The 26,238-nt window shown below is 34.4% G+C and overlaps 2 protein-coding genes across 9 annotated transcripts in view; both read right to left on the bottom strand.

The window, feature by feature from the left end:
- The window catches only part of LOC120769762 (protein FAM102B), a 184,987-nt gene that overhangs the window by 122,549 nt on the left and 36,200 nt on the right, over nt 1-26,238 (bottom strand). The window lies entirely within an intron of this gene.
- On the bottom strand, nt 71-2,044 carry LOC120769763. Its single transcript, XM_040096935.1, has one exon. It carries the CDS (start codon nt 1,995-1,997, stop codon nt 93-95), a length of 1,905 nt encoding a protein of 634 aa, XP_039952869.1. The 5' UTR covers nt 1,998-2,044; the 3' UTR covers nt 71-92.

The following is a 26,238-nucleotide window of genomic DNA, read 5'->3' as shown; positions in this document are numbered from 1 at the left end:
TATTCACAAAACCCCATCGAAGTTGGTTAATGTAAGAAAATTTTAAAAAGCAACTTTTTTAGAATAACACACATTAGAAAATTTTGATTTGATTACTTGCGACGCCCGCCTTTAATGAAGAAACACCTTGACTTTTGACCACACATTGCCAGGCTTTGCTTGGAAATGGTACGGTTCTTGCGAAACATGGACAATATCGGCTTTGAGACGAGCACCGATGGTTTTTTAGTAACCTTGCAGCGTCTGCCTCTATGAGCCACAGCATCACCGGCGCCACCGGCATCAATGAAGATAGAGACTTTATTAGGTTTCTTAATTAGACAACACTTAGGCGCCAACTGATTGGCTGCACACTTGCTGTTGGGTTTCGGCGCAGCTTCAGCTGCGGGCTTACGGCTCGGAGCACCGGCGCCGCTGTTCCAAGCCATGATAGGCCTACGATTGCTACGATTCAGCAACTCATTACCACCGCCGAGACGCTGTATCTGCGGTTTGGCAACTTTGGCTTGTTCCTTCATTATACTGCCGGTGGCTTTACGCTTGCAATTGAGCTCTTCATCGCCAGCGGATCGTGTGGCGCCTCGCTTGCCTTTGGCGAGGTTGAAGCGTATGCTCCTCACGACAGGATGACTGATCGCCTTGGCGGTTGTGACATTCGTTGACTTGCTGCTGACGCTATTCTTACTCGGCGCCTTACTTTTGTTGGTACTGCTGCGCTTGCTGGTGCCGGTACTCAAGTTGGCCGCGCCACTCTTGCTAGTTTCACCAGTTTTGCTGGTATAATCACTCTTGCTGGTATCTTTAGCCCGACTGTTTTCACTGCTCTTGCTGGTGCCGGTAATTTTACTGCCTGTGACGGATTTGTAGCTTTCGCTAGTCTTGCTGCTCTCGCTGGTTTTGCTCGTTTTGCTGCTCTCACTGGTTTTGCTTGTCTTGCTTGTCTTACTGGTCTTACTCACCTTGCTGGCTTTACTAAGCTTGCAGCTTTTGCTCGACTTAGTGCTCTCGGTAGTCTTACTACTCTCACTTAACTTGCCTTTGCTTAGCTTGCTACTTTTGCTCGGCTTTTTGCTCTTGCTGGATTTGGCACGTTTTTTTATCTTCCTGTCTTTGCTGGGTTTGCTACTTTCGGTTGTCTTGCTGCCTTTACTGGCATCGGTGCTCTTCGTGGACTTACTATTCCGACTGCTTTTGCAACAAAAGTTCGACGTTTTACTCGTATTGGTATTGCCAGTGCTCTCGCTATTGCTGACGATCGGTATGTCACTGCGATATCTACGCACTACTTTACGCTTGTAGATCTTCGGCCGTAACCCCGTCCGCGAGGCATGCCTTTTAGCATAGGCCAAACGGCAGAGGCTTGCGCTCATGTGTTTGAGACGCGACTGACTCACGCTGAGATTGCGCAATTGGTTCTCAATTGTGTAATACAGTTCGGAAGAGCTGTGCTCCTCGCTAGCTCTGCTACGCTTCGTAGTCTTGCTGGTCATCGACGACGGCTTGCACTTCGTATCGTGGTAAAACACCGATTTGCTGTCGTGTCTACGAAATCTACGCGAACTATTCTTTTTGTTTAAAGCAAATACGGGATATTTATATTTTATCGTTAATTGCTCCAACTTCGACAAATCCAATACTTGACTCGAACCCTCGGCGCATCGGCTGTTGTACCATTTATTGAGACTACGTAGCAATCCTTTATATTCTGGTGGACTACGTCCCCCACCTTGCGTATGCGTCATTATGCTCTGTAACTTATTCTCCGTTGGCCCGTCTTTCTTATTATAGAAGCCGAAGAACGGACAACGCGTTGTACAATTCTTTTCCTGACAAAAACACCAAGCGTGCTTCGAAGGCGTGGTTCGCTGACCCAATCGTTGGCGTTGTACGCGCACCTCACGCGGCCAACGATTGAAGATCTTCCAGGCCGCATCATATGACAACGGTATGCCAAGATCCTCTTCAATATCGACGCCGTAAAAATTTCGCGTATGCATGGTCTGACTTGGAGACCGCCACCAAAATTTATAACAAAAAATGCAAATTAAATTTTATATATTTTATTTAAACAAAATCCAAAAAATATATATATTAAATTGCACTCCAAAAATATTTTGTTTTTTATTTCTATTTTTTCCAATTTTTTCACTTCATTCTCTGACAAGAAGAAACATTTATTTTAAGTCGAGTACAAAATTCGGATAATGAGCGATGTGTTTTTGGTTGGTGTAAAGTACAAACCGATGTATGACATGAATTTTTACTCTCTAGAGACGACAAGTGAGTGTTAGGTTGAGATCAGAGTGTTGGGTCACTAGTTAGTTCCTGAATTGCGTTAGAAAACATTTTCGCTTCACTTATGAGAGCGATCATACCTCGAAGACGATATGTTAGAGTTCGTAGAGGCGTTTCGAGCATGTGTCTCGACCATGAAGACCTTTTCTTATCTAAGTAAGTTCTTTCAGTAACAAATAATTTTAGGAAATCTAAACCTTATATATGAAAGACCAAGGATATCGGAAAGTAAAAGTGCAACGAATACTACAGAAACTTTACGCTTGCGATTAATTATATTAGACTTAGAAAATTTGGCACAATGTAGCTCTACTACGTATTTAGTAATATCTCTAAAAATAATCTTGAGGAATACTGCTGAGTTGATGAGTCGAAAGTTCGCAGTTGGGAATGGACGAGATAAATGACTATAAAGACTATAGTGTCTGGACTAGAAATGTTTCAAAATCGTGGATGGAGTTATGGAATGGGAAAGTTGATCGCTGGAGTATCCAGAGAAATTAAAATAACGTTTTCAGTATTTTTACAACTAATAAAATTTAATGGAGCAGTTGCTTTATGTAAATCTTTGAGCTTTGTGGGAGAAGCAGTAAATGATTAACTTTAGAGGAGATTAAAAAGAAAGAAATTCGAATGAGCACAGAGCAAGGAAGAGCGAGATGTGAGATAGATGGAAAAGGAGGGATAGGGATACAGAGAGAGAGGGAGAGAAAGAAAATACGAGATAGTGAAAAATAGAGAGAGAGACAGAGAGAGAAAGAAGGAGAAGATAGAAAGAAAATGTGAGGGAGAAATTAATAGACGGAGAAGAAGAAAGTGAGATAAATAGATAGATAGATAGATGAAAGAGACATACATGTATAGAGAAAGGAAGAGAGCGAAAGCGAGAAAGAGAGTTTTAAAAGTGAGAGAAAGAGGTAGGAAGAACGTGAGAAGTGTAGAGAGAGAGTAAGAGAGAAAATCACAGAAATAAATAATATTGAGCTATTGAAATCGAGGAAGAGAGCGAACGAAGAATAGAGTGGAAGAGATTTACTGAGGAATAGAAAGAGAGAGTGATAGAGAGAGAAGAAAAAGGAAAAAAAATTGGATTTTATCAAAAAAAAAATATACAAAATTAACTGTAAGAATCCGTATACCAATTTGTCATTCACATTTCAGTTACAACTAACTGGTTGTGACTGCAGTGACTTTTTTTCTCACAAAGAGAAATGACATTTACCACATTTCTAGTGGTGAGGTAACTATTCGTTGCACCAACAACAACCAAATAGGTAAAATAACTGACAGGGGAATTTTTTCTGAATAAATTCAGCAAATACCAAGGACCTTAGTAATCAGACATGCCACTAATTCCTCGTAATTAGTAATTAACATAAAATCATAGGAACAAAGTGGGCGGTAGAATGCAACTAAAACCAGCCATTAACAGACATTGAAAGCAATGTCAGTCACACATGTTTAATTAAGTTGATAAACAAGCAACCGACAATCAGAAATGTAAGCAATTAAACACGCATATTATTTATGTAAATCACATGTGCTTATATACAAGTATTTGTATATCATGTACATATGAAGAGAAAAAATGAAGCAGAAAAATTTACCACAAATGTTATAAAAAAGGATAGTTATTAAGAAGTGATAAAATTGTTCAAAAATTGAGAAATTTTTTCTTTAAAATATGTTTTAAATTAAATTTTTGTTTAACTGTTAGTAGGTGGCAACCCCACCAAATTATATATGCTATTAACCCTCCCTACTTTGATACCAGAACAGTAGTTAACTGGAAGATATTTTTTAATTTTCTTTCAATTTTATTTAAATTTGGTATTATATGGCAACCCTTTTTTAAAAAGTTTTACGTTTTATGATTATTTTTAATTTTCACTCTTTTTGGTACCAGTACTGTAATATTTTCAAATTGACATAGCAAAAATTTATTATAGACAGGTGGTAACCCTAATTTGGACAGCGATATTTGTGTTGTGAACTTTTTTAATTTTTTTTTAAATTTATTTTATTTAATTTGTAGACATTTATTCTTTTTATTTTATTTAAATTTTAACAGGTGGCAACGCTTTTTCAAAATTCGTATACAGGTTTCTTCAGTTTCCAGCGTTTGCTTGCTTGAAAACAAAAGGTTAATAAACAGTTAGCAGCCCTTTAAAAAAGTGTTTACAACAACAAGATTTTCAATTGTTTTCAGCTTCCAGGGCCTTTTTGTTTATGTAATAATGATTTTTTTAACATGTGGCAACCCTTTAAAAATTACTCCCAACTTCATGATTGTTAATTGTTTCCACCTTCCAGCGCCTTCTTGTCTATCTAAAAATGTTTTTTTTTAAACAGGTGGCAACTCTCTTAAAAATTTATTCGCAAAAGCATGATTTTTTAATGTTTTCAGCTTGCAGAGCCTTTTTGTTTAACTAAAAAATAATGTCTGTTTGAAAACAGGTGGCAGCCCCTTAAAAAAAATTTCTTCCCGCGACATTCTACTTCTTAATTATTTTGATTTTTTTAGCGTTTTTCCACTTATTTATAAATTTTTTCTTTCAAATTTCAACTAAGCGGCAACCTTCGCACGCTATTTTGGCTTAAATAAACCGGAAATGGCAAAATAAAAATCATACAGTTATTATTTTACATGAAAACTAGTCAATATATTCAATAAAATAAAAGCAATAAAAACTTGTAAAAATATTAGCTAAAATAGAGTGAATTAATAATACTAATTTAGTGGCATTTGCATAACGGAAACTATGTAATGCATACTGGCAATTTATTTCACAATTTGTTGCCACCCATATTAAATACTGCCAATTGATGCAGTGAAAAACACGCCTGCAGTGAAATTGACACCAATAAAGCAACTAACACAGTTGCGTGAAAAATGTGTGCACACACACAGCTATACAACACATACATACATATTTATATACATTTCATTTTTGCACAATTCCAAGTGAATTTATGCAATATTCTGGAAAAAACAACAACAAAAACATCAACTAGTAATAAATATGCCGCACGCTGTCAGTTGCCAAGCGAATTTCAAGTAATTTGCGGTTAGGCAACAGCTAGACTTTTGCTATGAAACAAATGCTTAGCAATTTGCAAACAAAAAAAATACAGAAAAAAATAAATAGAAAATATTAATAGCAATAAAATACTCAATTCTTCACTTCCTCTGCATGTAAATATGTGCGAACTCATTTGTGGCGGTTCTAAGCGCAGCAGCTGTGCTGCGGTCGCCTGCCTATAACCACTTGAGGCAACATCAACTGCCGCCTTGTGTCTGTATGGCATCAACAACAACAACAACAACAAAAACGTAGAAAAAATTATTGTCAACGCTTAAAGTAATTGTAGGCCTCAAAAGCGCACAGCAAGGGCGAACAATATGGATGGCCAGCTGTTTGATGGGCGAGTCCAGCAGCCGCCGAGACCAACAGTGAGGGAGAAGGCGGGCATCAACGCGGTCGGTTATTGTTTGTAATTTGAGCTGTTTTAATAGAAAAGTCGCCGTCATTTTTATCTTTCCAAAGTATCAGCATTTCTATGCATATGTGTATGTAAATATACATATGTACATATGTGTGCGTGTGTGCTTGCGTCGCTGTTTGCGAAGCTCTCCAATGGGTGCTTAATTTCACTCTGCATTCGAAATTGAAATCGAGCACAGCTATTGGCGTGACGATTACTAAAGGCAAAAACATTAACAGAAAAGGCAAAATCAACAATAACAAAAAGCAAAATTAGTACGTGGAATGCATTCTGCTTCAATTGAGTGAATCCGTTACAATTTGTTAGAGCACATAAACGATTAGGTAACAGAATTGCGTGGCAGAGCATGGGAGAAAATGAAAAAAGTTGCAATTTCTGGAAATTTGTGGATTTCTAGAGTTTAGTATATTATATTTATTTATGATTCCTGGCAATGAATTGGATTCTGTTGACTGTGTAATTGTTTACTTTAAGTATTCTTAACTTCACATAGTTAATTAATTCTTATTTAATCCAAAATAATCTGACTAAAAAAATTGAAAAAGTCACGTAAATGGATTTTAACCTTTTTTCGTTTAAATAATCTCAGTTCCACTTAGTTGACTTAACTTTTATTTAATCTAAACAATCTGATTCGAAAAATGTGAAAAAAGTCAGCTAAATTGACATTGACCTTTTTTTTGCTTAAATAATCTTAATTTCATTTAATTGACTAAATTTACTTTGGCATTTTTTTTCTTAAATAATCTTAACTTCGCTTAGTTGATCTAAAATAAATTGATTTGAAAAAACAAGAAAAATTTACAGTACATTTCACTTAATCTTAATTCAAAATAGTCTGAGTCAAAAAATCAAGAAAAGTCAATTAAATTGACTTTGACTATTTTCGCTTGAATAATATGAATTCCACTTATTTGACTTAATTTTAATTTAATCTAAACAATCTGATTCGAAAAATCACCTAATAAGTCACATAAATTTCTTTGCTTAAATAATCCACATTTCACTTAGTTGACTTAATTTTTATTTAATTAAAAATCTAAAAAGTCACCTAAATTGACTTTGAAATTTATTTGCTTAAGTCATCTTAATTCTGTGTAGTTGATCTAAAATTGATTCAATCTAAAATAAACGGACTTGAAAACTCAACAAAATTTTCCAGTACATTTCACTTAGTTTGAATTAATTAAATTATTTTAATTCATTCAATTTATAGATTAATTAAACTAATTTAAAGTTAATTTGCCTCAGTTCAATTCAGTGCAATCAATGTAATGCATTAGACTGAAATCAATTTAATTCAAGTGAAGCAAATTCAACTAAACTCTACAGAACCAAAAATTTATTTCAACTGAACTCAGCACAACTCAAAATTTATTTTAACTGGACCCAGCTCAACTAAACTCAACACAATTCAAAATTTATTTCAACTGAACTTAGCACAACTCAAAATTTATTTCAACTGGACCCAGCTCAACACAATTCAAAATTTATTTCAACTAAATTAAACTCAACTCAACACAGCTCAAAACTTATTTCAACTGAACTCAGCTCAACTCAACTCAACTAAACTCAACACAAATCAAAATTTATATTGGCTGAACTAAGCTCAACTCAATTCAACTAAAAATTTATTTCAACTGAACAGAGGTCAACTCAACTCAAAATTTATTTCAACTAAACCCAACTCAACTTAACTCAACTCAAAATATATTTCAACTGAACTCAGCACAACTCAAAATTTATTTCAACTAAACTCAATGTAACTTAAATTAGCTATACTCAGCTCAACTCAAAACAACTCAATTCGATATAATTCAACTTAATTAAAAAAAAAGAAAGTAGATGACTACTTGTATTTAAAAATACTATATACATATATAAACCAAACAAATTTTACAAAATATCCATTCCCCAACTCTACCTTCATTAAAACTCCACACACTTCCACTCCACCAAAAAATTCCCAATAACACACTTTAATTAAATGCATAATTTAATTTATTATCATTTTTTTCAATTTCATATAGAATTTCGAATCTCAGCACCACCAAACAATCACAAATTGAGCGCTTCATATTAATATCTAGAATGTCGACGCTGCTTTCTTTTAATTTCAAAACCAAAGAAATCATAGATGGGCTTTGGTTTGCGCACCAACAATTTCGCCAAGTCAGCACGTAGTGCTCTAACTAAATCAATATCGTAAAGATGTGTTGGTATCGGATCGCCACGTATTATGTAATCCATTGCCTTCATTTCCCACTCAGTGAATTTCGGATCGCAACCTAGCTCAGATAACTTGGCTCTCAAGGCAACTGAGCCCAGATCCGGATTGAAACTTTGCCATATGCCAGTGTTCTGTCTAACGAATGGCTGGTAGAATAGTAGTGCTTCGACTGTAGCTTTGCGTTTCTTCGTCAAGCTGCGCAAACGAAAACGCATATGGTGCAGATCGGCGCGCGCATCATCGGGTAATTCTTTAATTGGCTTACGTTGGCGACGTTTTCTTTTTCGTGCCTCCTCTTCATCCTCTTCAAACTCACTATCCGTATCGACGCCAGGATATTTAAAAAGTGTATAATCCAGATAATTTAGTTCATATCTTTTAGAAAAATCATATTTTTTACGCTTCAAATCATTATTATTACGTAGATTATAGAAATTGTTGAGTTCCTTAAGCCATCGGCGTAACATTTCTCTTTCCGACTGAGTTGTCGCGTCATCACTCAAGAAACCCATCTTTTGCATTAATGTTTTTAAGAGCAATTCCTCCTCTGTTATTGGTGGCTGGTCTAGCATGTTATTACTGAAAGGCACATGCAGGCCGGCATCGCGAGTGTTCCACTCGTCGCAACATTTTTTGCCTTTGTTTGTATCGAATTTCTCCTCGAAAAGCACAGAGCGGATTGTGCGCTCCGAGAGACCGGGTATACGCGAGAACTCTCGTAGCACACCACCGCCTTTCAGCTTCTTTCTGCAGCGCATGTGTTGTTTCAGCCAAGGATGTTGTTCGCTTAGTGTTTGCCATTTTTCGGGTTTCGGGAAATTGCAGGGCCGTAACATGCTTGGAAGTAAACGGACTGTCTTGATATCTTTTGAATTTCCGCTAAAGATATTATTGTATTTTTGAGTTCCTATACGAGTAATGCTTAGTACCGTTAACTAGCGTTGAAATTCAATGTTTGGTTGCATCGATAGCGTTTCGAAATGTATTCTTAGAATTTTGAACCGAAATTGTTTTGATTTACAGATTTTTTTTTGTATTTGAATTTCAAGAAATTACAGAAGAGTGAAATGACATTGTAAATAGTGAATGGAGAAAAGAAAATTTTGAGTAATTTTGTTTTTATGCCAGAAAGTAAGTAACGGTTCCGAAAGTTTTTTTAAGTAAATAGAGTTGCCAACGTCCGAAAATATGATAATATTCAAATTAATCCAAGCGAAAGTAGGGATGCAAGTAAATACGAGTTGGAAATTGAGTTTCACTACTTTTTCTCCGAATTTTTAGTACTAAGGTTGCAGCGGAATTTTACAGCCCGTTGGAATTTTAGGAGCTTTTTGTTTCGAAACTTCCTAGTATAAGTTATGTTAAACGGCTGATCCTTCGGCAAGGCGGGAGGATTACACTTAAACTGTTAAATACAGTTCTTTGAGAAACCATGTGAAGAAGTGATGTAGGGGGATATCAGCTATCGGCCAAAACGCTGTGAACCTATCACAAATCTGCCTAGTTGTTTTATTTCTATATCCGCTATTTCTACTGGATGTCTAAAAATATGTGAAATAATGTGGAAGTGTTTCATCTTCTTCCAAACAGTTAATGCAGTTGGCATTCGGTACGATGTTCAATTTTATTGCATGAATACCGATCGGACAGTGTGCAGGTAGAACTCCTACAACCATTGAAAGCTGTACCTTGCTGAGGACGAAGATTTCCGCAGTATTTACCCCGTCCCAGAAGAACCTTGCGACTGCACAGCTAATCAACACTTGCTGAACTGGTCTGAGGGCCAATTGTCTAATAGTGATTCATAAGAAGTCAACGGAGCTCCTATCCGTTTTTATTTCGCAGTTACTGAGGCTGAAGTATCTTTTCAAGCAAGCTTATCAGCCTTACAGTTTTCTGAATTGTACCGCCGTGGCCAGGCATCCAAACCAGTCGAATCATCAAATAACTAGATGCTTGAGATAAAGAGTCTAGACATCATTTCACTAGTCTTGAGCGCACAGTCAGCATATACAAGGCTAGTATCTGCACTTTACTAAATATCAGGGTGTATAGTCACCAGGTTGAAGGAGGCTGCGCTGCGTAACAATAGGTCTACTGCTACCTTTATTGTAGCCACTGTCGCTTGGAGGACGCTACAGTGCCCAAAACTGGTGCTAATAGGAAGTTTTCGATAGTATATTCCTCCACCAACCCACCCTGCACGTCAATGGTAGTCCAAGTATTTCAGGATGAACTCAACGTGTGCGAGAACTACTCTCGAAACCTTCAAAACAAATAAAGAAAATTATTCAGAGCTTATAGACCGCATTTAAGCCAACCAGAAGATAAACAGTGGTATCAAACAAATCAGCTAAACAGCTGAGAATATCAGAGATATCAAAGACCCTACTATGCGATATCGAAGAAAAAAGAAAAGAGAGATGAACGTTACTATCGATTGGCGGTGAAACTGATACCGAAGCAAGCCCAACATATATAGTATTTAGGTACTTCAATAACGGAATGGATTACCAGAAACCAGATGAAGCTGAAACAATTCAAAAAAGGTAAATGCAAATAGATTTTCCGTTTCACAAATCGGACTTTCACTCAACACTGTTATTTGCAACAAACGCACATATAGCTGGCAACGCAATTGAAAACTGAAATAAAAATCCATGTCGAAATACGCGCGGGGCACTCAACCAAGAAGTACAAGCTCATGTACTTTCTATAAAATATTAATTTGCGCGAATTGTTATGAGGAAGATAATAAAAATTAATAACAAGAACAGCAGCAACAACAACAATTTGAACCATTCACGCATGAAAAATGAAAGCAAAATAAACACGAAAGTATTGTTGTACTCATATGTTGATAGTGGGCATTATTATGAAGTGTGACAATTTCTGAGCCATAAAAGTAAAAATAACTCGCTGCGGAAAAGATTAAAAGCTTGTAAATATATACTGGAGATAAGTAGAAATGCGAGTGTACACACTAAGATTAAGAAATTCAAAAATTTGTCTCGGAGAAATTCCGCTTTAAAACGCACAAGATTTGAGTTGATCTTTGGAATAGAAACGTCATAATTAAGAAAAGCCATCTTCAAGACGATGAAAGATTTGGTAAAAACTCACAAGATTTGAGTTGATCTTTGGAATAGAAACGTCATTATTCAGGAAAGGCATCTTCACGACCAACAAAAAATTAATCTTGAAAAATGAAGGTCATTGTCAAAAGACAGCCTAACGAAATGATAAGATTCGATTCTGACACTGCTGAAGGAATTATATTATATTTTGGCAAAATTTGTTTCTGAAATTCAGACCGTCCAGAATGCGTTAACTAAGCAGTACTCTCGAAGTCCAAAATATTTCAATATTCCTAGTAAACATCGAAGCAAAACTATTTATATACATAACTGTCTCTGAGATTCCTTAAAGCTCATCAAATTTGACTGGACCCGAGGAACACATAAACTTTCGAAGTAAAAATTTTACAATTATTGAAAACTCAGTCTAAATGTAAAAGCTGTACAGAACATGGTGAGAGATTCGAAGATTATCGTTAAAGAACAAATGTAAGTTCCAAGACAGATGTGGTATATATTATGCTACACTGTTCGTTTCCAAGGTAGATACAGAAATAAAGAAATAGCATTTTCAATTAACTTTATCGTTCTGCAGTATGATCAAATATGACCCGGACCGATAGAAAAAATAAGTTTTTACTTATTTAAATACAAATCTTCATTATCACAATAGGGTCCTGAGGCAATACAAACATGCCAACGCACAATCTCATTTTCCATACACTCTTACAAGCCTCGGCTGGGATGAGCTTCAGCGAATTCTGGTGTTTTTGGGGTAGGCTCAGTTTTAAAGACCCCTTCGCAAGATTGTTGAACAACTTCGATGTCATATATTTATAAATCCACGTCTCATCACCAATAACACTGTGGAACATTTTTGGAATTATTGTCTGGGGGGTGAGAAATTTCAAGTCAGGGTGATGGTACTAGGTCAGTATAGTAAAACCCTCAAAGGGTTTGGCGTTCGTGTCAGTTTTTAATGATCTTTTAAATTTTTTCCTTATCTTGATGTTTTTTCGCTTAGTTGTAACATTTTGGCAAACACGTAGTTTATCATAACTCGCGATCCACTATTATCTATTTGTCCAATCCATTAGACGGTTGTAACAGCTTTTACACACTATATTTGGTACCCAATTTTCGTAAAGGAAAAAATTCAAAAGGTCATAAAAAAAAACTGACACATACGAGCGCCAAACCCTTTGAGAGTTTTACTACCCTGACCTAGTACCATCACCCTGACTTGGAATTTCTCACCCCCCAGATTAGCTGTTGTACTGTGAAATTTAACTGTGTAATGAGCCGTTTAATGAAAATAGGGTACTCAGCCACGTTGTTAAGCAACTATTTTAGACCTCGACTCGACGTTGTCTGAGTCAAAATTCAGAAAATTTGTTACTTATTTAACACTTCATACCCAAAACATTAACCAAAATGTGTAGAGTCGGTTCATTAGAGATAGGCAGATGGATCCTTTGCGATTTTCGACACGTAATAATGAGAGGTTTAATGAAAATAAGATACTTAGCAACGTTGTTAAGCATTTCTTTTGCGACCTCTACTTTACCCTTGCTACGCTTCATAGGAGAAAAAATTTTTTTGATCCAGTCCGGGTAGTTTTTGATCATATGGTTGGTTAGGCGTTCATTGGGAAGCTAACTTATCTTTCCACCTTTCCTTGTTTCATATCAATACTTTTAGCTTATTTTATGGGAATTTCAGAAGAAGTGAGTCCAGAATCCTCGGATTTATACTAATAAAGTTACTTCGTTGTCATTTCATTTTATGATAATAAGGCATGTGAGATCATTTTACAGCATAATGTATGGAGAAGTGAGGAAGATTACGTCGTTGCTATTTTTTATTTCAGTTCAGATTGTGATCTTCATTCATGGAAGTATACCGGTAGCTCGAAACTACTTATTTACTTATTAAAAACATTTTTTTAATATTTCCAAAATCAGTACTAAAGAAAGTACAGTCTATAGAAAAAACATACAATTTCTGACACTTTCGCTGGCTGAGTAAGGGACTGAGAACAAAGCGCGTGGTTTTTATTGACACGTTCATCACTCCAAAATGAATTTAGGTCGTTAAAAATTAAATTCTTTTAACAATGTGGTTTTTAAATCTCCACATATGTACAGCTGCGGTCAAATTCTTAGTAGTGTGCTAACGTAGAAAAGAAACTGTTACAAAAGTATGCGATATCGCCTTTATAAAAAAATATATATTATACCATAAAAGCCATATTGCCTTCTCTTGAAATTATTTAGCTGCGTGATCTTATTTTTTTAGTATGGCAGCACAGCGTCGAGGCATTAAGTCAATGAGTTTTTGGTATCTTTCGATGGAAATTGACTCCTATGCGTTCTTCACAGCCTTCCTTAGTTGCGTGGTCGATGTCGGCTCACATTAGGCTACTGACTACTTGATATCTACTCAGAATTTTTCGATAGGGTTGATGTCAGGGGACACTTGTTACCCCTCTAATATTTTGACATTCCTTTCCTCAAACCCCCTTTTAGCAACTTTACTTGTCTGCTTGGAATCGTTGTTCTGCTGGAACGTCCAAAAGGAACAAGCATTCTTCACTGGCATATGGCAGGATGATTTTCTGAAATATTCCGATATACGAATCAGCAGTCCTTAATCCAATAAATGAGTCCTACAACATGACAAGAAAAGCATGTCCAAACCATGATACTCGCACAGCCATGTTTTACTGTTTTTGTTGTATATTTCGAAATTGTTTTACCGTTGTTTTGTATATTTCGGCTGGTATTCGGTGACATCTTACATATTGACGCCATCCCTTTCCGGCATGCTTAACAATCTTTAATAGGCTAAGTGCGCTGTCTTTAAACGCGTTTTCCCGAATCTGTGTTTTTAAAGTCGGTTGGCAAGATTTCTCGAGAACTACTCAACCGATCTTCATGAAATTTTACATAGGTCTTTGAGATACAATTCTACAATTCTTAAAGACTTGGAGGAAGATTTTTTTCGATTACAACTACTTGAAAAAACAAAATGTAGCAAAATTTTCATGTTTTTAATGTCTGCCAAAAATCCAATTTTCAGTTATTTTTATCCCTTGGTCTAAGTCCTAAGTTAAGGTTTCAACTAAAACAAGTATTTTTTTTAATTCTGTAAGGAGTAATCCTGCCAACGCGAGCGCATCTTATTTCCGAGAGGTCACCGGAAATGGCCGAGCTTAAACCATTTTTTAAAAAAACTTTCAGGATTTCTTTGTTAATAGTGTATGTTTGTAACAATAAAAATTCTAATAATTATTTCCGTTTTTGTATGAGAAAAAAATTGTTGAGTCGATTCATTAGAGATAAGGTTGAAAAGTTTTTTTTACCGAGGAAACCCATGTAACCACTTAAAAGAATGCCTAGCATTACTAAGAATTTGACCGCAACTGTATGTACCAAAAAATGTGCCTATAGAAGTATACTATGTACATACATACATATGTATGTAGTTATATTTAGGCATATGTTTCCAAAAAACCACAACGCGGGTCAGTGGCCACTGCAATACAGTTAGTCTGTGAACACTTGGCAATAAAATACGCTGCTTTTCATAAAAAGTATATTTTTTTTACTTTTTCCACAGCTGCTGCCTACTCTTTGTAAGAATCCACACGCCTGCCTCTGTCCGTGGATTACTTTTCGCTGTTTGTTGTCAAACTTTGACGGTTTGCTTTAAATTATTGCGGTAATTATGTTGTATTTAAAACAAAAATACATATATATATGTATATATATACTTATATACATATATGAATATTCACACATATTTTAGCTTTCTGTTTTTTAATGTACAGCACGTGACGGATGTGACGATGCCGTGACGCGCCACTGTCGCCGCGTTGTGCAAAGGCAGCCTTTGCGAAGAAAAATTTATATAAATAATTAAAATAAAAAATAATAATAATGAAAAGTACGAAAAAGTTAAACAATGGCGGTATAATTAGCCGGTGATATCATTAACGGTAACGTGCTACTGTTCAAGCGTAAAGTAGTACAACAAAAACAATAAGCCTTAAGCGAAATTAAAGAAAGCGAAATTAATGCTCGCTGATTAGTCGCTAATTTCGCGAGTACTTTCGAAATGTAAACACTTTTACCACAAAAAGTGACAAAATAACGTTTGTAGTTTGACTTTGAATACTTTTTGTTTGCTAGAAATTGGTTGTAAAGCGCTTTAAATTGTATGATTCTCACACTAATTACAACTGGATTTGCTTTCAGGTAACTTTCGTTTGCATTTGTATAGGAAAGATGTTCTTGGATCTGGCAGAATTGAGTCATTAACTGTAAAATACTTATTTTTATATGATAAGAGTATAAGAAAGATCTCTTAAAATTCACAAAAATATTGTAGTATCAGAAGATCTGACGCCAAAAGCTAAAAAGCAATCTTGAAGTTCAGGTGCTCTGCTGACAAACTAGGCTTTTGGGATAAAGATAATTAAGTAAGTCCACAAAAGAACCTGGCATTTCTAATATCAAAACTGTTTACATAGACTGTTAAGCGAAAGCTTAAATCTAATCAAGAGTGATATTGAAAGATGGTAGGATAGATATAGAAGAAAGTAGCTATACTTGAGGATAGAATTAAGGTTCGGAGCTATATCAAAAATCGGAAAATTCAATGTTCAGTAAATTTTTTAGAAATATGAATATATTTTGAATCTCTATAATTTCCATACATATACGGAGGAGGGTCTGCTTATAATACAAGGACCCAATGCTAGTGAAAAATTAAAACCGGTTTTATTCTACAAATAGATAATGTACTATATAACTATAAAAAACCGCCACAGAGAAATAAATCGAAAGTAGTCCAGAGGTGCATGACAACTTCCGATTGAGAAAGTTTTTAGTTTACTTCTGCTAGCAAGACCTTTAACGATGACACAAACGTCATCCCAAACTTTTTTCTGCGAAATAATACGGCCAGGGTAATCAAATATTCTATATATTGATCAAATGTTTGTATATTGTGACAGAAAGGTACCCGGAAATCATAAATAAAACGCAAAATATTTAATGATTCATCAATACTTTTTTCGAGTCCTTCAAATTAGTTCACACCAGATGCAATGAACTTTTCATAAGCACTTTTTGGGATGACCTTAAGCACCTTCAGCGAATTTTCTTTTATCTCTTCGATCGACTGAGTTCGGGTTCCTCGCAGCGGCAATTTCAATTTGGAAAACAAGAAATCACATGGAAACAAACTAAACGGTCGCTGATGGATTCAATGTAAACGCCTCAATAAGGCCAAATAAAACTCCTTATTGATCGTCTGTCGTTCGGAACAAATTCATCATCCAGCAAACCACGAAGGTTGTAAAAAACCATGAGCATCACCTTGATTTTTGAGCGGCTTTTGAGTGGCTTTTTTTTGGCTTGGACTCATTTTTTCACTGCACTCCGATGATTGTTGACTTGTTTGCATGTCAAACTCATAAACCCATGTTTCATTGGCAGTTTTAATGCTCTCCATGAATCTGGAATTGGGATTCGCAAGATCAAGCATGTCCAAAGAAATATGTTTACAGTATTCTTTATGAAAAATATTAGCTTTAACAGGACGAGTCGAGCAAGAACGTGTTTCATACCCAAAATCACTCGAACGGACTCGCGAGAGATATTGAGCTCTCTTTTCATCTCTCTAACACTTGCCTGCCGATTTTCAAGCACTATATCCTTCCCTTTTTTAATATTTCCATCAGCTGAATAAGTCGAAGGTCATCCAGATCGAAGCATGTCTTCAACGATCTCTCGACCGTCTGAAGGCTTGTGTTTCTGATAAAATTTAATATCTTTTTCCAACATTGGCAACGATTTCGCACACAAAATTTGATTAAAAATAAAAAAAATTAGACAAATTTTTCATTCAATATTTTTATCCCTTGTAAAAATCGCAAAGCACTACTGCGGTGTACCGACTTAAGCAGCTGCTGTAAACAAATTGGATTTCAGATCGCGCTCAAATTTAGCATAGTAATTAAGGACAGTCTTACCAACTTAGCAAAATATATTTTTTTGAAAAATGATTTACATGGGGAATTTAAATTACAATTTTCGGGTGCTTTCTTGTCGCAATGTATTTCAAAACCTCCACATATTTGAAACTTACACTTCTTTCAACTTCTGTTTTGAACGGAAATACAATTATGGAAAAATATTATTTTATTTTTGTTATTGTTATTTATCTTTATACACTTGATTAGGCAAAGTAAGCTTTGCTAACTTCCAGAAATTTTATTTTGTTCAATTGCCACAAACGTAAATATATAATTTACTATAAATTCATATACTATATATGTATCAAAAGTATACATATATGTACATATTATACATACATATATCTGCTATGTTTCATATTTTTAACTCAAGCAATACTTTGCCACGACCTTGGCTACTTCCTTTGTTCAGAGTTATAAGGAAGTCCATATTTATGTGTGCATGGATCGTTAGCAAGTATTATGATATTTTTAATTATGTTTCAAACATATTTACATATTTTTATTTTATTTATACAGTTGGAATTGATTCTTGATGTTAAAATAAAAATGTGTTATTTAAACAATGTCTCAATGGCTTAGAAATTGAAAAAAAAACAAAACCAATGTTCTAAGGTTATGTTGGTTAGCTTTAGGTTATGTTATTTATTGTGGCTTGATATCTATTTTAACTATGGTGGAAGCATATCAGATAGCCTAGACTTATTTACTTCTCTCTAGATATATCCCGAATACCCATATTCTTCCCGTTTATAAATGTTTCACTGTTGAAACCGCTAAGATAACACCGCTCTATCGTAAACCTACAGCAAGCTGAGTCCTTTTTGTATAGCAAAATATGTTATATAGCATTAGATATAGACTGCAATGCTTCACTGAAGACGGACAAATTATTGTACACATGATCTCACTATGGTTTTATGGCAAAAAGGTGCTTCGAAGGCGAGAGAAAGCGAAACCAGCAATACAGAATAAAGATATTACGATAAAACACAAAATAAGTGGCACAAACCTTACATAGTAAATTATCAAGCGTCGAAGAACGGCATATATTGCACATTTTTCTTAATAGGGTACAATGATTCAACGTTGGATCGCGATCAAGAATTGGTTAGAATAACAATTTCGGCTAGTAGAACTTGAATTGCAGCTAAAATTTCTACAGAATGAGTAAAAGTCAACACAAATAACAGAATTGTAACCTTAAAGGGGGGAAACGTTGTATGACATCCTAAATAATTCGATTTAAAGGAACTTAAAGAAAGAAAGGAAAGGAGCAGAGTCAATTAAAATTAAAAAGGGTATATTTATACATATTTTAAGAATAAACAGTAAAACTGTTCGCACAAAATGTTATCCACTGCTGCAGTGCCACCATCCTCCTATATGTGCCGCTTAAATTCGTTAAATATAGATTTTTAAATAATTTGCACCAAGCTACAAACAAAAATATCTCCAAAACAACTCAATTGAAACACACTTCAAACGACAAGTTAACACACCGACAACAAGCTGAGCGAAATTATACAAGAAAATATTTTTTAAAAGTAACACCAACTTAAAACAACTCGACGAAGGAAGGCGCAAAATCTACAGACATTAAAACGATGATAATAATTATAGCAACAACAAAAGAAATGTCAATACACTTATTACAAGCCGGCAGGCAATGGCAAATGTGGCGTACATAATGATCAGAACAGAGGCGAGAACAACGACAACAATTACAACAATTGATTGTACATGAAGGTGTGAAGAAAAAGTGCGGAGCAAAAACGCGACACTGTCAAGTCTTGCGTTATTCATTCATTCAATCAGTCAGACACTTGGAAATAACGAGCGGAACAGATAAACAGCGCAAGCGAACGAGTGCAGTGGAGTCGAAGCGGGAGATGGCGAAGAAAAGCACAACGTTGGAGCACGTTTGGTGTAGAGACTTTTTATGCATGTAAGTATGTGTGCTTGTAATGCGTAACGGAATGTTGCCGTCAAGAGCTGCGCAAACAAAATTGCACAATTTCGCTCAAAAACTTTAGCAAATATTAATAAAGATGTTATTGACCGTGAATTGTGGCAAACAGCACAGAGTAAAGTACACACTAACAAATATAAATACGTGAGTAAACAAAAAATGCGCAAAATTTGCAGCGAAGATTTACTTTTTTATTAAGACAAAGCTGCCATCGATATTCGGTCGCTTTAACGCATTAACGTCAGTTTAGCGCAGCCGAATTCGTCAATCAGTCAAGGCTTCGTGCACTCTTGAGTGCGTATGAGTGAGTGCGTGTGTTGAGTTGCCTTACTTTTCGGTTGTTGAGTGAGTGATGTGCGCAAATTAACAGTGTTTACTTTGGATGGAACTGCCAACCGATGGGTTGAACAATACTTTAAGTAAATTCCAAGTAAAATTCGCTTTGTCTGTGCGCATTTGTATGGGTGCCTGTGTGTGGTAGAAACTATGCAGCTTCAGTGGCGTTGAACTCAAAAAGTGAAATAAGAAAAAATATGCAAAAAATACAATAATTTGTATTTAATTATATACACGATAATGTATGTATGTATGTACGTAAAGGCATGGGTTACCCTGTCATTAACGGATTTATTTTGTTTTTTCGAAAACGTTATTTCTTGGAAAAATAATATTATATATGTATAAAGTGAACTGTAAAAAGAAACTGAAATTAATAAAAAACAAAAACAAAAGTTAACTTCGGTAGCGCCGCAGCTATATGTAGTTCACTTCACAAATAAAAAAGTTTCCATACAAGAACTTGCTTCCGAACGTTCAGTTTATATGACAGCTATATGCTATGGTCCGATTTGGAAAATTTCTTGGTAGATTATAGCGCTGCCTTGGAAAATATGCTACACCAACTTTCGTAAAGATATCTCATCAAATAAAAAAGTTTTTCATACAAGAACTTAACTTTGCTTGAATACTTTGTATGATAGCTACAGACTAGGGTGGTCCAATCTGAACCATTTATTCGTAGATTATAGCATTGCCTTGGAGAATAATCCAAGCAGAATTTTGTGAAGATATCACGTCAAATGAATAACATTTCCCTTCAAGCATTTGATTTCGTTCGTTCAATTTGTATGGCAGCTATGTACATACATACATATGTATATGCTAGTCCGATACGGAAGATATCTTCAGATGTTGTTGGCGTTGCCTTAGAAAAGAATCTGTGCCAAATTTCATGATGATATCGTGTCAAATAAAAAAGTTTTTAGTACAAAAACTTAATTTGAAAAGTGAGCTTATATGACAGCTATGTGCTATAGTTGACCGATCTGAACATTTTATTAGTAGATTATAGCTTAGTCTTATATATTCATCCATGCCAATTTTTGTGAAGAAATCTCGTCAAATGAGAAAGTTTTCCATACAAGCAATTACTTCCGATCGTTCAGTTAATATGACAGCTATATGCTATGGTAGTCCGATTTGGAAAATTTCTTGGGAGATTATAGTGCTGCCTTGAATAATACGCCATACAAAATTTCTTGAACATATCTTGTCAAATATTAAAGTTGCTTATATTAAAAGTTTTTAGGCCTGATGGCATTTTTTCTTCATTAATTTTTTGTTCCAGAAAAAATACGCAATAACATTTCCACCTTTTATCAACGCAATATCGCTGGCTCGTTAAAAAAAAAAAAAACGTGTCATAAAGCTATTATTTGCGAATAGTTAAAGAGCACAAGAAGTGTCCAATAAAAATTGGAACGGCTTATTTTTAGAGCCATTAAAATGGCAATTACCTAAAGCGCACCTTTTTGATAAATTGTCGAATTAAGCAGAGAAAATAAAAGAAGAAAGAAAAGAAATAAATCATGCTGACTAGCTAAAACTAAAAATGGAGTTGAGTAAAAGATAAATTAAAAAAAAAAATAAGAAACAATTTTGAAACCGCCGCGCTCGGACCAGTTTAAAAAGGAGCGTATGGCAATTGAAAAAAATCACAAATATTGTATGGAAAAAATTGTTTATGCAAGGATTTCTTGGCGAAACTTGTTACAAGTTATGGTGCAACAAAATCCTACAATAGAGAAAAAATTTCCCCACAACCTGATAGATAAAAATTTCGATTTCGAATACAAAAATTGAAAAACAAAAATTTTTAACAACGAAAGGGCAAAATAAATTTAAAAAAAAATCCGAAATAATTTAAAAAAAAACTGTGTAATTCGATTTCGAAATTTCGAAAATAATTTCGAAAGTGCGATATAAAGAAATAATTCGATTTGAAAATTACAAAAATTCGAAAACCAAAACAATAATTTGATGTTGACAATATTTTCGAAATTATCAAAATAAACTGCAAACTAAAAAAAAATATTCGATTTCGAAAATAACTCAAATAAATAATAATAATAATAAATAAATTAAAAAAATTAAAACCAAAAAAAAAATCAATTTCGAAATTAAAAATTTTCGAAAACCAAAACAATTATATTATTTCAACAATAACTTCGAATAGCAAAAATAAAGTGGAAACTAAAACAATAATTCGATTTCGAAATTTCGAAAATGATTTCGAAATTGAGACATAAAAAAATTATTCCATTTCCAAATTACAAAATTTTGGAAACGAAAACTACTGAACCAAATGTGAAAACTAAAAAAATAATTCGATTTCGAAAATAAAAATATTCCAAAGCTAAAAGAATTATTTGATTTTATGCTATAAGAAATACGTACTTGAAGGGTATTATCGCTTCGGTGCAGCAGAAGTTAATGTTTTTTTTTTCTTTATTGTTTAAATACCCTTAATTTTTCTCCCCTCTTTCTTAACTAACAAATGTACATACATACATATGTACATACATATGTATGTAATGACTCAAAATAGATTGTCATAAAATACCCAGTGGCTTGTGGTAGAACAGTCGTTGGAGCACGTGTACTGAATCATTACTGCTTATTGACCCAGCAGTGGATAGCGGTAAACAGCAAACGGCGTATGCGACCACATGCGAAGCCGCAAACAGCGCACGCAACAAAAAAGGACACAAAAGGAAGAACACAAAAGTGAATCAAAAATAAAACTGAAGAAAAACCGAAAAATGTGCGTTTATAGCGCTGACAGGCTAACACAAAGCATTAGTAAGCAAAATGTAGACAATTTATTATTTGGCACGACAAGTTGGCGGCGCAAAGAAAACAAGCACAAAGCAAAAACAAAAACATAATTCAAAAACATTGCCTACATGTAGGCGTTTTGGCGCTAACAACTGAAAGTTGTACAGTTTTGGTGAAAACTTTACGAAACGCGGAAGTAACGGTACTGGGCTCTACATATATTGTAATATGTGTATATATCCTTTGTGGCTGGGCATACAACTCCCAACCGAAATGGCGCGATGTTATTTGAAGCCGAACTTTTTTGATTTGCAAATAACATGCGCAATGCTAGAAATAGACATTATGGCATTATAATGTAAATGCAGGGTGTGTGTGTATACGAAGTATATAGGTTCATACATATTTAAAATAGGCAGCTGGAAGTGATACAAAGCACGCACTTAATATATACATTTTTTTTTTTTATTTGTACCTTTTTTTCCTGCTTTTATTTGCATTCCCTTTGAACAGACACACCCACAAAGCATAAAATAGAATGCGAACTAAACTAGTTGGCGAACTCTGTATGTAAAATTGGCATTTTCTAACACTTCAGCATGCTCCTTCAATATTTTTTGTACCTTTTCCAACACTTTTTTCATCAGTTTATATTTGTTTATCTTTTTTCGGTCATCAAACCGCTTTTGTTCCTGGTTTTTGTAATTTTTCTTAGTACTTCTTTTTGGCGATAGCTTCGAAAAACTAAGCAAACCCTTGAAGTAGTTCAGTAGTGACTGGCAACATAGACTAAAGTCGGTGTGTAAAAAAACAAAAAAACTGAACCAAAAAGAAATATACAGCTGTCAGCATGTCAGCAAGGCGAAATGTGAGTAGCAGGAATTTTCACGTTTTTTTTTTGTGGTGAATGGTGCAACAGTTCATTCAACTTTCGAACTACATTTCAGAAAGGCTAATTTTTTCGTTTGTTATTATTGTTGTTGCGGCACTTACCCTTTGGCGCCAGACATTCTAAAGCGCTAGTTGAAATAGTAATACACTTTTGATGGAGGTTTTGAGACTCACCTAGAAAGAGAGTAAAATAAAATGTTGGCAAATTAGTGGATATGAGAGATAAGAATGCAATATGAGTTTGACATAGGCCAACTTAAATAAAATGAAAAAGATGATTTTGAGCAAAGCATGCATTATAGTTTTCAAAATTTTTTAGAATAAACTTAAATATTATATTATATATATTTAATAAAAAATCAAATATTTAATTCAAAATAGTACATGCACACACAGACAAAGCACTATTAATGGACAAAAAAAAATATTATACAGTTCGAGTTCGAAGTTTCGAAAGTGAGATATAAAAATTATTAGATTTTGATTACAAAATTTTTTAACAACGAATAGGCAAAATTAATTAAAAAAACAATGTAAATAATTTAAAAAATTATATAATTCGATTTCGAAATTTCGAAAATAGTTTCGAAAGTGAGATATAAATAAATAATTCGATTTCGAAATTATAGAAATTCAAAAACAATAACAATAGTTTGATGCCAACAATATTTTCGAAATTACCAAAATAAACTGAAAACTAATTCGATTTCGATTTTTCAAAAAAACTCAAATAATCTTGAAATTAAATAAGTGAAAACTAAAAAAATAATTCGAAATTAAAAACATTCCAAAAGTAAACAATTATTTTATTTCGAAATTTCAAAAATAAGATCGAAAGTGCCATATAAAAAATACTTCGATTTCGAAATTACAATAAAGTGAAAACTAAACCAATAATTTGATGTCAACAATGTTTTCGAAATTACTAAAATAAACTACAAACGAAACAAACTACTCGATTTAAATTTTTCAAGAATCACTCAAATAATTTCAAAATTAAAAAGGTGAAAACTAAAAGAATAATTTGATAGCAACAATATTTTAAAAATTAACAAAATAAACTAAAAACTAAAATAATAATGCGGTTTAGATTTTCCGAAAATCTCTTAAATAATTTGCGAATTAAAAAGCTTAAAACTAAAGAAATGATTCATTTTCGAAATTAATTTCGAAACTAAAAATATTCAAAAACTAGAAAAAGTTTTTTCAACAATAATTTCGAAATTTCGAAAGTGAGATATAAAGAAATAATTCGTTCTCGTAATTACAAAAATTCGATTTCGAAATTGAAAGTTTTTGAAAACTAAAACAATTATTTAGTTTTAACAATAATTTCGGAATAACTAAAATAAAGCGAAAACTAAAAGAAATCGATTTCGAAATTAAAAATATTCGAAAACTGAAGCAAGTATTCGATTTCAAAAATATTTCAAACAATATCGAAATTACAAAAAAATTTAAGATTTGATAGCCACATACCACAATATGGAAGTTAAAAGTCGGCCAAGCGCCCCTGATCACTTCAAACATTAGAGTACAAAACATGAATAGTATTATTAAGGATAGAAAGAACTAAAAAGCTGAGAGCGCCAACAAATAAAAACAAAATAAAAGAATGAGAAGGAAAAAATAGTTGCCTTTGACAACCGATTCAATAGTTATAGTATTGTATATTAGAAACACCGATTGAAATTTGTCAATAGAAGCTTTTGCAATCAAAGAGTTCTTATACAAGGTCTAGAGGGTTTAAGGGGGTGTTATACGCAGTCGTTAATTTCAAAACATCGATAGTTTTTTGTAAATACGAGTATTTTGAATGACCATTAACTTGAGAATTTTCGTAGAAAATTTTAAATAGATGCAGCAAATAGTTTCGCAGATATGAATGTTTAGGTAAGAATTTCTTGATTTAGTGGGGCCCCCTCATTCCCGAAATGGCTGAATTTTTGTTCGAACTTTTTAGTTGCAGTTGTCAGGTGATGTTCGAAGGATAAGATTTGTGTTAATAATTTAATTTTGACCAGTGCTTCGAGCACAAAATCTTCCCCACCGCCAGGCAGATTATTTCGGAGGTCCTTCATGAAATTCGGAATCGAGAACAGAGGTATAAATATTACTTCTATTTAAGCCGATTTGAAAGAAAATATGGGAGGCATAATAATACCGCCCTGAGCAATTTTACTAGGGTAAGCCGCATTAACTGAAACTCCATATGATTTCGAACTTATTATAGCGGACTGAGGCAATGCTTCACTGTGATCGGAGGGGTGTACGTGCACATATATGGCAAAAAAGAGACTTAATTAGCCTCAATCCGAATGTCACATTAGTTTAATTTAAAATATCCTCTCTTCTAACAACAGATGCTGCAGGAACTTGCATGCCTTAATAAATCATTATAAATGTCAATTTCTTGTGTAATCTAGGAAGAAGACTTTGTCTCCGAGCACAAGAAAGTCTAATAAGGAGCGAATAACAGCAAAGAAACTCTCAAATTCCCAATTAAATTAACCGTTTTTTGCGTAAAATCAGCAAACAGCTGTTGGCATAATCAAATTCACGTCGTTGAGGAATCTGAGCAAAGTTTTAATTAATAACAGATATGCAAAGAGAGCAGACAAACCCATAGACATAGCTACGCATAACGAAATTTGTGCGGCAGAGCTTCAATAGTTGTCAGTAGAGAAGAATGGAGGAAGAATATTTCACTTTTAATTAAGTGCAATTCCAGGCAGTGAAATGGAAACGTCCCACAGAAATGAATTCAAGAGCAACCAAGCAAGACGAGTAGACACAGAACGAGCGGAACGAGCAAGGCAAGGAGAGAGTTGGCAAAAGAGACGAGGATTGAGGGAGCGTGTAAGGTGGTGGAAGAGAAAGCCGGAATTACAACCGACGGCCTTGTCTGCTTGCCACTTAAGACGAAATCCAAATCCGAGCAAGACAAACTTCCTACTACCTTATGGCATGGCATTGTGGTGGAAAACTTGATGCATTGTTATTGTTACGCTTCATCGTAAATCGTAAAATCGCATTAAAACAACGATGAGTTGATGAGCATTGAAACCTTGCCGCTTTGCCAATGCCACACATTACTTTCTATAGA

This window comes from Bactrocera tryoni, chromosome 2 (genome assembly GCF_016617805.1).
Source record: "Bactrocera tryoni isolate S06 chromosome 2, CSIRO_BtryS06_freeze2, whole genome shotgun sequence".
In the NCBI taxonomy this organism is placed as follows: domain Eukaryota; kingdom Metazoa; phylum Arthropoda; class Insecta; order Diptera; family Tephritidae; genus Bactrocera; species Bactrocera tryoni.
Note: the sequence above shows the minus strand (reverse complement) of the source record. Positions and strands in the feature narration are given on the sequence as shown.